This window comes from Lissotriton vulgaris, chromosome 3_1, assembly GCF_964263255.1.
Source record: "Lissotriton vulgaris chromosome 3_1, aLisVul1.2, whole genome shotgun sequence".
In the NCBI taxonomy this organism is placed as follows: domain Eukaryota; kingdom Metazoa; phylum Chordata; class Amphibia; order Caudata; family Salamandridae; genus Lissotriton; species Lissotriton vulgaris.
Window position 1 is genome coordinate 507,049,844 of NC_141689.1, and position 12,205 is coordinate 507,062,048.

General features: G+C 44.8%; 1 protein-coding gene across 1 annotated transcript in view; it reads left to right on the forward strand.

The window, feature by feature from the left end:
* The window catches only part of WDR41 (WD repeat domain 41), a 624,116-nt gene that overhangs the window by 138,155 nt on the left and 473,756 nt on the right, over positions 1-12,205 (forward strand). Inside the window, exons 3-4 of the mRNA XM_086960751.1 lie at positions 6,400-6,448; positions 7,138-7,269. Of these exons, the coding sequence (XP_086816877.1) occupies positions 6,400-6,448; positions 7,138-7,269 (181 nt within the window). The remainder of the gene's footprint in view (positions 1-6,399; positions 6,449-7,137; positions 7,270-12,205) is intronic.

Here is a 12,205-nt window from a genome sequence, read left to right on the forward strand (position 1 = left end):
TTTTGAAGCATATCAAGAAGACTGGTCCCAAGCCCCACTGTCTTTCTCATAGCTACAACTTCAGCTCATCTTTAAGTGAGCTTCAGGCTTGTCCATCCAGCCATCCAATGCCAGCTTCTTTGAAGACAAACTGGTCTAGTTTCTAAAAAGGTCCTAAATTTCAGATTTGCACACTGGCAGTTAGTTGGTTTTGGAAATCTGCGTCCGAGGGCATAGGATAGTATCCAGAAAAAAACTGGCGTGACCACGCTTGAATGCCACTTGTATGCGGCTTCAGCCATCACTTCCGGAGCTAAATGAGGTTGATGTGGAGCTGGTATCCAGAGGATATGCTGGAAAATCTTCTGGATCCATTCTGGCGTCAAATGATATTCTAAATGTGTGGAATCTGTGATTAGGTAAAGTACCGGAAAGAGTGTTACCAAAGGCAAGTAAGTTGTTCATATGAGCTGTTCACTCTTGGCATAGGACAAATTGACAGGTCCGGATAGACAGTTGTGTTTTTGCCAATATGTAGACTGGATTGGCCTCACAGTGCTTATTATGGGCAGGTATCACCATATATTTTATGGGCAGGCCTCATTTTGCTTTTGCTTTGTATGCCTGACAGTGGTGTTTGTGCCTCCTGGTGCTGCTTATGTGCAGACCTCACAGAAGGATTCGCTGTCCTCCTTATAGACGGGCCTCACAGGTTTATATATGTGCAGACCCTTTGATACTCTCAGTGGCGTTTGCTCATGAGATTTGCAGTGATGTTTATGTGCAGGCTTCATATCCACAAGGTTGCTCGTCTACAGGTCATGCAGAATGCTGTTTATTTCCATTTACGCATCTCACAGTGGTGTTTATTTGTAGGAATTATGCAGCAGTTTGTCTAGCATAACTGTCTAGTTTCGGCCGGTGTTGTTTGTGTCCAGACTCCATAGCTCTATTTACGTACGGGTCTCACAGAGCTGTTCTGTTGTTTCTGAACAGAGGCAGTTCTCTTCCTGTGCAGCTCTCACATTGCAGGTCATGCTTTGCTTAGCCTTCAATTGTTGTGTGTGTCTAACCTGACCTCACAGCGCCGATTATGTGCTGGTGTTGTTAATGAACAGTCTTGTTTTAATGTAGGCATCCCAATGCTGTTCAGGGGTATGATGTCAATTTGACTACCAGAAAACATGCTACAAAATCCATTTATGTGGGTTGCTGGAACAAATTCACACAGTCAGAAGGCTAGGCTTGAACCCCTTCAAATCATGCATTTCCGATGTTTTGTGTTGTGCTCTGTCTCTTGCACAGCAGGCGCTGACAGTGGCTGCAGGCTAATAATATCTGGCTGTCCGCTGGCTTTTATGAGTCCTTGCCCTGCTCTGCCATCATTATTTAAGTTGCCTTTAGTATGATAAGTTTGCTTTACGAGTTTCCTACCATTCCGTTTATTGTTTCTCAGTGGGATTTGAATACTGTATTGACTTTCTTGTTATCACCCCCCTTTCGAGCCTATGCTTAGTTGCTTAGTTGTCCTTTTCAACTCCTTACCGATACTCATCAAGTTGGTCCTCTGCTCCTGCCACCTTCTTGCCGAAGGTTGTTTTGATCTATAATATGACTTAGCCTATCACCTTTGTATCCTTCTTCCTCATCCCAGTAAGGAAGGTCTCTTACTATATCTGGGGCGCCCGGCTGGACATAGTGGCTGACTTGCTGTTTGTGAACTTTGCCGGAGCCAAGAATGACAAGACTGGCCACACGGACCATTTCACTCTCGCTCATCCTTTGTCTCAGTATCTGCCACACATTAGCCAAGACAGCTCCTCCCGAGGGCCCTCGTGCCCACTCCACTGGGGCATGGCTGTTTCCACGGTTCATGCCAGAGGCCTTCCGGTTGCTAATCACTGCCGAACTGCCCAATGCTCATCTGCTTACATATGACATCTTCACAGCTGAAGCTCTCAACGATGGACTCTGTGTCAGCGCAGCGATGCATGATTTTCTTGGTCAGCCGGCATCACTCGTTCTCACTTTCCTTTTGGTTTTCGTTGGAACTCATTCTTAAACTGAGGAATGTGCAGGAAAGTGTAACTTACCTACTTTCAGTGGCGATATTTCTGACAGATGCATAATCTTCTTGCAGATTCCTCGCCTGTACCCCTCCCCCCGGATGACTCCGTGCCATTGCCATGTATAATAAGATTCTTGGTATGTAAAACTGTTATGTGCTGGTGTTGATACTTTTTGGCTCCTCTCTGTACGCCGTGTAGAAATACGAAAAGACTTACCGAAACTGACGTCAGCGTGCAGGCTGTTGCCTATTATACACCAGTGTTTTAATGACTGGTGAGTGAAGTTGCTGCTGAAACCACATGCCGCCACCTGCTGGCACTGGAGGACTACTGCTAGGGAAGAACGTTTTCCAGATCAGTCTGATGCCTGGGAGCATATTCTTGTGGCGGAGAATCTACAGGAAAATTATAAATCCTGCAGAAATGTAGCTACTACTTGTTAGTAAGTTTTACTTTATCATCTCCTTTCTAATCAGCATGGAGAAGTTTGTGCCGCACCTTCTATATCTAGGTATGATCTTAAGTTAAATCAAACATATTTAATGTAATACAACTGAATTAAAAATGAATATCTAGTACAAATCATTTCTCAAAATTTAGTAATCAACCAAACAAGCTTCAGCAAAGCCTATAGGTCTGGCTTTCATTTTGTGTCCTGACTTAAGCATTAATAAAAAAAACACTGCTGCAGTGAAAAAAACCGAAGAAAAAAAAGATTTATTTACTATATTAAATGCACCGAAAATGATTTTTATATACTTTTGAGACTTGGCATACTCCCTCATATTCTACACTGCAAACACTCCTTGGGAGGTGCATTGATAGTCAAACAACAATAGCATGTGGTGAGCTTGTAATGCGTATCTGGGTGGAACCAAAGCCCACTCTATATATTTTAAAGAATTGGTAACAATAGGTAGGGCAGTGGCAGTAAGGGCAAGCAGGGCCTAAAAATGAGAAGCTAGAAAGAAATGCCTGAAAATAAGGCAACGTAAGCTAGAGCTGCTGAGTAACTAATGTAAGACTACATAATCTATGGGCTAGTAGGACTCTGCAGTGTGGGACTGAGGTTGGTGCATTGGTCTTAAATTGTTTCTCTCGGTGTAAAGAGTGAATGAGAGTATGCAGAGATCAGTGAGTGTATGATATATGTGTTCAGAGAGTGAATGTTTGCTGGATAAGTCCATAGGCGAGGATGTGCGCCAAGTAAGGCTGTGGAGAATCTGAATCGGTCTTCAGACATTCAGAGCCGGCTGGTGGCTTGAAAACAGTTGCTGAGAATGTGCACATCACTCCTGATAGTGTTGGGAGACTGGCTGAGTGAGTGCACATGGAAGCTGTGGGGAGCGCAGCTGCGCCTGTGCGGACTGTACTTGCAGATGTGGTGTACATTGGGAAAAGCTCAGTAATATCTGAGATCGATTTTCAGGCTCCTTAGTGTTATACTGTCTTGATGAACTGCGAGTGCAAGCCGCGTGGTGGTGTCCCAGTAAAAGGACCTTCAATTCTAACACCTGAATGGTACAGCCCAGAAAGATTTAAGGGTGCTAGCGTTTATCTTCATTTCTAACGTTGGAATAATGAAATGTAAGCAGGTCTGCAGGTTATGGTAATTACCCCCAAAAATCAAACATGCTAATTTGAGATAAATCTGCATATCTGTCGGACTTTTCAAAAACATGACTATTTTGCTACGCGTCAAGGTTCCATCTAGATTGAGAGCCACCCAAGCCACGAGTCGGGGGTACACGCGGGTGGACGGTGTCCACACACTATTACCACAGGGTGAACGCCGTCCACCCTGCCAAGAATTTGGGCCCCACTGAATAGTGTGCTGAACTCATTCCAGTGTAATTTCAAAACCCCAGGACACTATCCGCAGCATCTGCATGTAGTCTACTTTCCATCTTCAACAAGCAACAGCATGCAGGCAGGGACGGGGCTTTCTCATTTAAGACTCCTGCTGGGACCATAATAAAGGCTGAATTTGAGGGGTCATCAGGCCTCCTTTTGTTCAAGTCTCTTGGGGGGCAGCAGTCAGGAGCCTCACACCTGATGCAAATGAGGCAGAGGGGAATCAAAGGCTCACACCTTGTTAGCACTTCACACATACTTAAGAGAGGCAGCTCGGGCCCTTTTTAGGAGATATGCATGCACTGTAAAAATGTCAGATGTGTTGGTCTTTCCCAGTATTTACAGAAAGCAAATTGCATTTATATAGAGCTTACTGCACCTGAGGAGGCGTTGAAATAATTTAAGTACCCCAATTTTTTCTTGTACTCATCTCAATGCATAGTGTCAGAGCGCTTTACATCAACATGTGCATATTACATGTACAATAAATTATATACGTTTGTAAATGAGTATACAGGATGTGTTACTTAAAACTTGGGGACTGCAAGGTGTAGAAGTCACATATTATCTTCCATAGTTCACAGTGCTATTATCCTCACAATGCGTTCAAACTTACTCATGATGGACCTGCTAAACATATATGTGAGGGCTTTAGGTACGATATCACTTCTTGTGATGCCACTTCCTGCAAAGGCGTGGCTTGTGATGCCGCTTTCTATAATGTCAATTCCTGTGATGGCATGTGTGATGTCATGTGCCATGATGTTGTGCGTCGTGATGTCGCGCACCGTGATGTCACTTGCATACTGCCTAACTAGGTTAGTCCCCCCACTTCAATTTTTAGGACTTGTGCCCTGAAGCCACCTATTGTAACAAATAGAGCATTCTGGTCTACCTTTCAGCATTTATTTCCTGACTGGAGCAGGAAGCATGAATATGTGCTGTAAGGGAGTGTATGACGCATCATAATTCATACCTTCGGCTTGTGCTCAGAATAGCCTAGAACACACTACGACTCCTTGATCTAGCAGTGCAGTTGTTCAATGTTCAAGAAAAAATAGCATATGAAAATTAACCATTTGCAAGTGCTACAATATCCTTAGAATATATATGGCGCAGTGCTGGAGTAAAAAATTAGTTTCGAAGGTTCAGCACATGCATTATTGAATGTCCCACTTGCCTAGTTTACATGATTATTATTATTATTATTATTATAGAGGCTTTTGTAACGCGCTCTGTTACTAAATAGTATAGTATCCTGGCGCGGAAGAGAGGGGAGCAGATCGCAGTAAATGCAGAGGAGAGATGGTCATTATACAGTGGTGTTAAAGAGGTGGGTTTTTAGGCCTTTCCTGAATGCCATGATGGAAGGGGCTGTTCTCAACTGCAGAGGCAGGGTATTCCAAGCTCTCGCTGCTCTAACCGAGATGGATTGGCCTCCAAGCCTACTATATTTAAACCTTGGCACAGTCATTTGGTGAAGATTACTTGATCTAAGAGGGCGGTTGGGAGCATAGAGGGAAAATCTTTTTCTCAGATAGGTTGGACCTGTTAGATGGAGTGCTCGGTAAGCTAGCACAAGGATCTTAAATAAGATCCTTTGGGCAACTGGGAGCCAGTGAAGATCTCTGAGAGGTTGGCGGACACTAGATCTTCTGGGTATGTTAAACAGCAGCCGGACTGCAGCATTTTGAACGACTTGGAGGCGGTGGATCAGATAGGCTGGGAGTCCACAGTAGAGAGCATTCGCATAATCCAATCTGGATAATATCAGAGCGCGAATGACCGTCTCCTTGGCTGCTCTCGGAAGCAGAGGAAGAAATCTGCGCAAGGTTTTAAGGGTGGAGAAGCAGATTCCAGTAAGTTTTTTCAGGTGGTCCTCAAATCTGAGATTGTTGCTAAACCAAATTCCTAGGTTTTTTGCAGGTCCGCCAGTGGAATTGGGGCTAGGAAAGTCGGTGGGCCAGAGAGAGTTATTAAAGTTATCTGGAAAGGAGCCGTACAACAGGATTTCAGATTTGCTCTCATTACATTTAAGTTGGGCACAGGCCAGCCAGCGAAAAACCGATGATAAGCAAAATCGAACTCTCGATGTGTCCGAGTTGTTTTTAGGCCATGTAAACAGAAGCTGAGTATCATCGGCATAAGCCATAATTTTGGCACCTAGCTGTTCCGCAAGATAAATGAGGGGGGTCATATATACATTAAAAAGCAGAGGGCTTAAGGTGGAGCCCTGTGGTACACCAGTAGAAAGTTTTTTGGGAGAGGAGGAGAAAGGCGGCATCCATACTTGCTGTGACCTGCTGTCTAAAAAAGATGTTAACCAGCCGAGAGCTGGACCAGTTATGCCTATGGCTGCTAGTCTGGTAAGTAGGAGGGAGTGTGGGAGTGTGGGACCGTATCGAAGGCGGCAGAGAGTCACAATAATGATTGTGACTCATTAGTACTGTTTGTGTGATTTCCGTATGTTAAAACTGACTGCCCTTTGATTTTCCAGGTTCGCGTCAGCTGGAGATGATGGCATTGTCTTTATATGGGATGTTCAGGTAATCCATATTTTCTTTTTGTTGCTGCTTGTTATTTAACTTCTCCAGAATCTAAAACATAGAAATGCATGAAGTTGGTTTGGATGATGGTACAGATGGTTTGTGTAACATCCTCAGATATAGTTTTTCTCTCCCAATCAAAAATTAAGTCTGCGAATAAGTAATTTAAGTAATTCCATCATATGTGCCGCCACGCTTAAATGGCCCTAGTGTTTGTCACACAACTGTTTCCATCTTCCAGTGCTCCCCTCATACCGGCAACCTAGCAGAGTCCATAAGTAAAATTGATACCAGTATACATCAAAAAGCAGAATATGGAAATAGCTTTAAAAAATATCAGTTGTTAAGAAGTATCTCAAGGTCCTGTTACAAACTCTCATGTTTGCCGATTTAAAAAGTAATTTAGAGATAAACATCAGTATCTGGTCGTTTCAACCAGAAGAAATAAAGATGTATTTTTTTCTTGGTACCATTCATTCTCGGAAAATACGTATGGCGAGGGCCACGTTTAACAATTCCTTAGGTGAGATGGGCTTCCTTTTCTATAATTGATCTTTTGAGTTTTATATTTAACTTTTTTAATAAAACTTAAGTTATATTCTGGTGGTTATGTGTTTTGCAGTTGCTTACCTACAATTGTTCCTTTACTTTATATGTGTTAATATCTATTGATTTATTTTGCTTTTCAGACGGGTGAAACATTATTAGAACTACATGGACACACACAACAAGTTACAGCAATCGCAGTTCTCCCATCAGCTGAGATTTGTGACGAACAGATTGGTTTGATCTTGACAGCTTCTTCTGATAGAACAGTTATTGTATCCTTATGTCTTGAAATTGTTCTTTTTCAAAGTATGCACTGATATCCCCTCTCTTGTCTCAATTTACTCATCTGTTAGTAAGCCATGTGAATAATCCAGCCAGCAGAAGATAAATCAGTTCTTGCTTGTCCTTCAACAGGTAGTAGGTCTCCAAGCTGCTACATCTCTTTGTCATGGAAGAAGAACAGGTGATTCTATGCAATTAGTAGGTCGAGTCTGTAGTAGCCTCCCCACCTCAGGTTGCCACCAGTGTGACGTATGTCCGAGATTAATGCAAAAACAAAAGTTGATGGACAGAATGCAGAACAATGTCATACATTCACCCCAGTACAGAGATCTGGGTCTAAATCCATCGTTTTTTTGCACTCCACACCACCCCAGTTCAGACATGGCCATATGCAAATCTGCCTTGACCCTGTGCCTCATGGGAACAGTCCAGCCCAAACTGCCAAGCCATGTCTTTCCTGGACCGGAATCAGGCATCCTAGGACCGGTTTCTGGCTATCAGCCATCATCAGCCAGGATAGCTTGACTCCAGTGGTGTGGAGAGCATGGGACTCGCATCTGAGCATACCCATCCCACTCGGGGTGACAAATGCAAAAACAACAGTTGATGGACAGAATGCAGAACAATGCCATACATTCACTCCAGTATAGAGATCTGGGCCTAAATTCATCGTTTTTTTTGCATTCCACACCACCCCAGTTCAGAGATTGCCATTCAGTTGTCTTCGCAGAGATGGCAGGGTGCGGCCACACTCAACTGCATTGACTGCTTCCCAAGCCTGGATTGCAGGTGCCGTTCTAGGGTAAAAAGTCCATCTTCCCTGAATGAACTTAAACACTTAATGCTCCAAGGAAATGTCCAGATGGCCGAAAAAGGCAAATACACTTCATGACTGATACTTCCCGCACCGGAGGCTGTAGTGTGGGCTGTTGCAAATTTCAATGCCATATCCAACAAACAAAAGCTAAAGAACTCTGACCCATTGCCCCTCTTTGTATATATATGTTAATCACATACATTCACGCAGAGACAATAAAGCTGTCTCTATCCTTATCTAAATATATTCAAAAGGTGTGAAAAACAGAATCCTATTTAGATATCAGTAAAAATGTCAGACAAAGTTTTCAAAATAGCAGACAATGTGTAGCTGTTTAAAGAAATATTTCTAACATTTTAAAGATCCTCCTACTAACCCACATTATAGCTGAGGAATGAAAAATGTCCTAGCTAACGTGAAGCAAAGTTTAAATTTTATTAAGGACTCAGAGGCGAGGATTAGGCTATCTTTCTTAGTTTTAGTAAGTAGCAGCCATGTAAAAACACAACATCATAACAAAAAACGTAATTTTCCTTAAACCTAGGTAAACATGAAGATAAAAGTTCATTATCCAATGGGAATCCAGTATGTGTGCTCATCCACTTTAGTCCCTTCTCGCTTTTCCTCTTTCTTCCTGCGACAACAGCTGAAATTGGAAGATCCTACTCCTGTTTAGAAGAGTCTGAACCTGCAATAAATAACAGGTCAAGATTTAATCAACCAGTATGCACCAAGGCGGAAACAATACCAAGAACATCATTACATTGCAAATGAATAAAATGTTTTGTGTCCACAATTACAAGAGAATATACGTTAGAAAAACCATGTACATCACAAGCAGTAAACAGTTTACATACATCCCTTAAGCAGATCCACCATGCTGGAGTGGGCAATGATGCAACATTGGTGAGCTAATCCTCGCCTCCAAGTCCTTAATAAGATTGAAACTTTCCTTTATGTTACCTAGGAATTTTTTCATTCTATGTCAGGGCCTGGAGGCGAGGATTAGGCAAGTTTAAAGCTCATTTACCACTATGTCGCAATGGAGGGAGCTGTTTTGAAATAGAACCTGTTAAAGGTCCAATCCGAAGACCAGCCCCTATGTTCAAAATGTCTTCCAAGTGAGCCCCTCTGGTAATGAGTGCCCCAAATATCTTTGTCTCAATGCCTGCTTCCTGTATAGCCCATCAAACCCATTGTGTGATGGTGGGGGAAGAGACCGCCTTGAACAGTTTCCGAAGGGCAGTGAGCAGTTGTCGTTCAACATGGGGTCGAATATACTCAGTCAAAGCCTCATACACCTTGATACTTTGAACTACACACAATTTTGAGGAATCTAGAAAAGCTGAACAGGAAATAAAGCGCAAGTTACTCTTTGCTCACCTGGTGACATAAAAAGTGACCCCATCTGGGGTTAAGGTCCTCCCCATAATGTCTAAGACCATGTCTAAGACCCTCCTGCACGAGTTCAAGCATAAAAGACTGGCCAACTTGGCTGACAGTTACTTGTGTGATGGACATTTGCTGCTATGCCATCAGGGAAAAAAGTTCAAGACTTTATTTACGTCCCACTGACCGAGTAATGAGGCTCTGGCGGAAGAGACAAGGGGATGCCCCTAAGTAATTTCCTGACAAGGGAATGTTCCCCTACTGGGAACCTGCCCCCAAGGTGGGTCCAGCTGAAATCGTAGACCAAAAAGTATTGCTCAATCTATGCCATTCCCTCCGAGCCCAAAGCGGACCAGAAATTCAGGTTATTGACAACGTTTTTCCCCATGAGATCCAAATCCCGTTACTGGGACCAGCCCAACCATTGAGACCAAGCCGATTGATAGCGCTTGACCATACCCACTGCCCAAGTTCAAGAGTTTCACAGCACTCCTCGTAAGTCCCGGGACGTATCTTTGAGACCTGAAATCCTCTACGTTATAAGCTGGAGGGTCCCATTTATCACCCTATGATGGGGATTCCCAAAGGGTCACCACCACTAGATTAGCTGCCTGCCTGTGTGCTTGTGCTACCAGTCTCATTATCATGGCAGAGGGTGGGAAGGCAAAGCCCTTCACCCCTGACCAGTCCTGGATCCACTCCTCCTTCAGAAAACCCACCGCACACAAGCACGCATGCCGGCTTTCATGCAAAAACTGGAACAAAGTCTCCGAAGAACACCTCACCTCCACCCTCACCTGCACTCCACCACCAACTACGACAGATGGCAACACCGCGCCAAGCCACCTCCACCAATGGATTGCCAACTGCGCCAATACATTCCCTCCCCCCTTCCAGAAGATTACAGGACGACCCATCAAGAAAGCAAATTGGTTCACCACGGCACTCGTGGAATCCAAGCGCTCCTGCAGATGATTGGAAATGACGTGGAGAAACAGCAGAAATCTGGAAACACACACCGCCTACAAAACAGCCACCACGGCACACCACCAACTCATCAAATCCACAAAGAAGAATTTCCTCCAAGATCGAATGCTCTCCAATTCCCACAACTCCAAGGAACTCTTCTCCATTACAGAGGAATTTGCCAAACCCACCAGCGAGACAACAGAAGTTCCTCCCTCCCACGACCTCCCAGACTCTGCTCCTTCTCTCACCTCAAGCTCAAGACACTCTTCGATAACTTTGACAACCAAGACATCTGCGCTGCCTTAAACCCCACCCCCAGGGATGCCACCTGACAAACCCTACTCACTTGGACCCCCCTCACGACAGAAGACACCCTAAAGACTATAAAGAGCATTCACTCCTGATCACCTTCAGACCTCTGCCCTCCACACATCTTTTACAGGGCCACCACAGCCATTGCACCTGAGCTACTTCAAACCATCAACTGCCTCCTCGAGACCACCACATTTTCCGACAACTGGAACGCGCCTAAGTCAACCCCCTCCTAACCACCAGACTAGACGAACTTCAAGAACTTCAGGCCCATCTCGCTGCTTCCTTTCGCAACTAAGGCCATCGAAAAGGCCATCAACACCCAGCAAGCATACTTCATCGAAGCCAAGAACATCCTAGACCGCTCCCAATCCGGATTCCTGCAGCAATCACAGCACCAAGGTCACCCTCCTCACCGCCACAGACAACATCCGCGCCCTCCTCGAACAAGGCCAAATGGCACCCCTCATCCTCCTGGATCTTTCATTAGCCTTCGTCACCATCTCCCACCGCACATATCAACCACCATACTCCAAGACACCAGCATCCAAGGAAAGGCCCTAGACTGGATACCCTCATTCCTCACAGGCAGAACACAGAGAATAAGACCTCTCAAAACCGACAGAGACCAGGTGCGAAGTACCCCAAGGATCCTCCCTCAGCCCCGCCTTCTTCAGCTTCTACATGGCCTCCCTCGCAACCATCGTCAGAAACCATGGGCTCAACATTGTCTCCTAGGTCAATGAAACTCAACTCATCCTCAACCTCACCAAGGAACCCGAAGTCACCAGGCACAACTTCTAAGAAGGGATGACAGCCGTCGCAACCTATATGAAGAACACCTACCTGAAACTTAACTCAGAGAAAACAGAGGTCCTCATCCTCGACTCCACCCCATCTTCAAGGGACGACACCTGGTGGCCCCTGCCCTCAGAAAACCCACCCACCTCAACAGACAATGCACGTAACCTCAGTACCGTACTGCACTCATCATTATGAATCTCAAGAACAACGCTGTCTCCTCCGCATGCTGCAACACCTTCTGCATACTACACAAAGCATTCAATTGGATACCCCAGACTCCAGGTAAATAGTCACTCATGCGCTCATCACCAGCAATCTCGACTACACCAACGCCCTCTACGCCGGAATCAACAAAAAACTCCTCCATAAACTCCAGACCGTTCGGAACGCCGCAGCCAGACTAATCCTCGATATCCCACGGCACAACCACATCACCCAGCTCCTCCGCGACCTCCATATGGCTTACCATTGAAAGAAGAATAACTTTCAAGCTACTCAAGCACGCCTACAAGGCCCTCCACAACATCAGACCACAATACCTCAATAGCTGCCAAGAGAAACCTCTGCTCAACCGACCTCAACCTAGCCACTGTCCCATGCTTCTACTGGAAAAGAGCGGTTGGATGGTCTTTCGC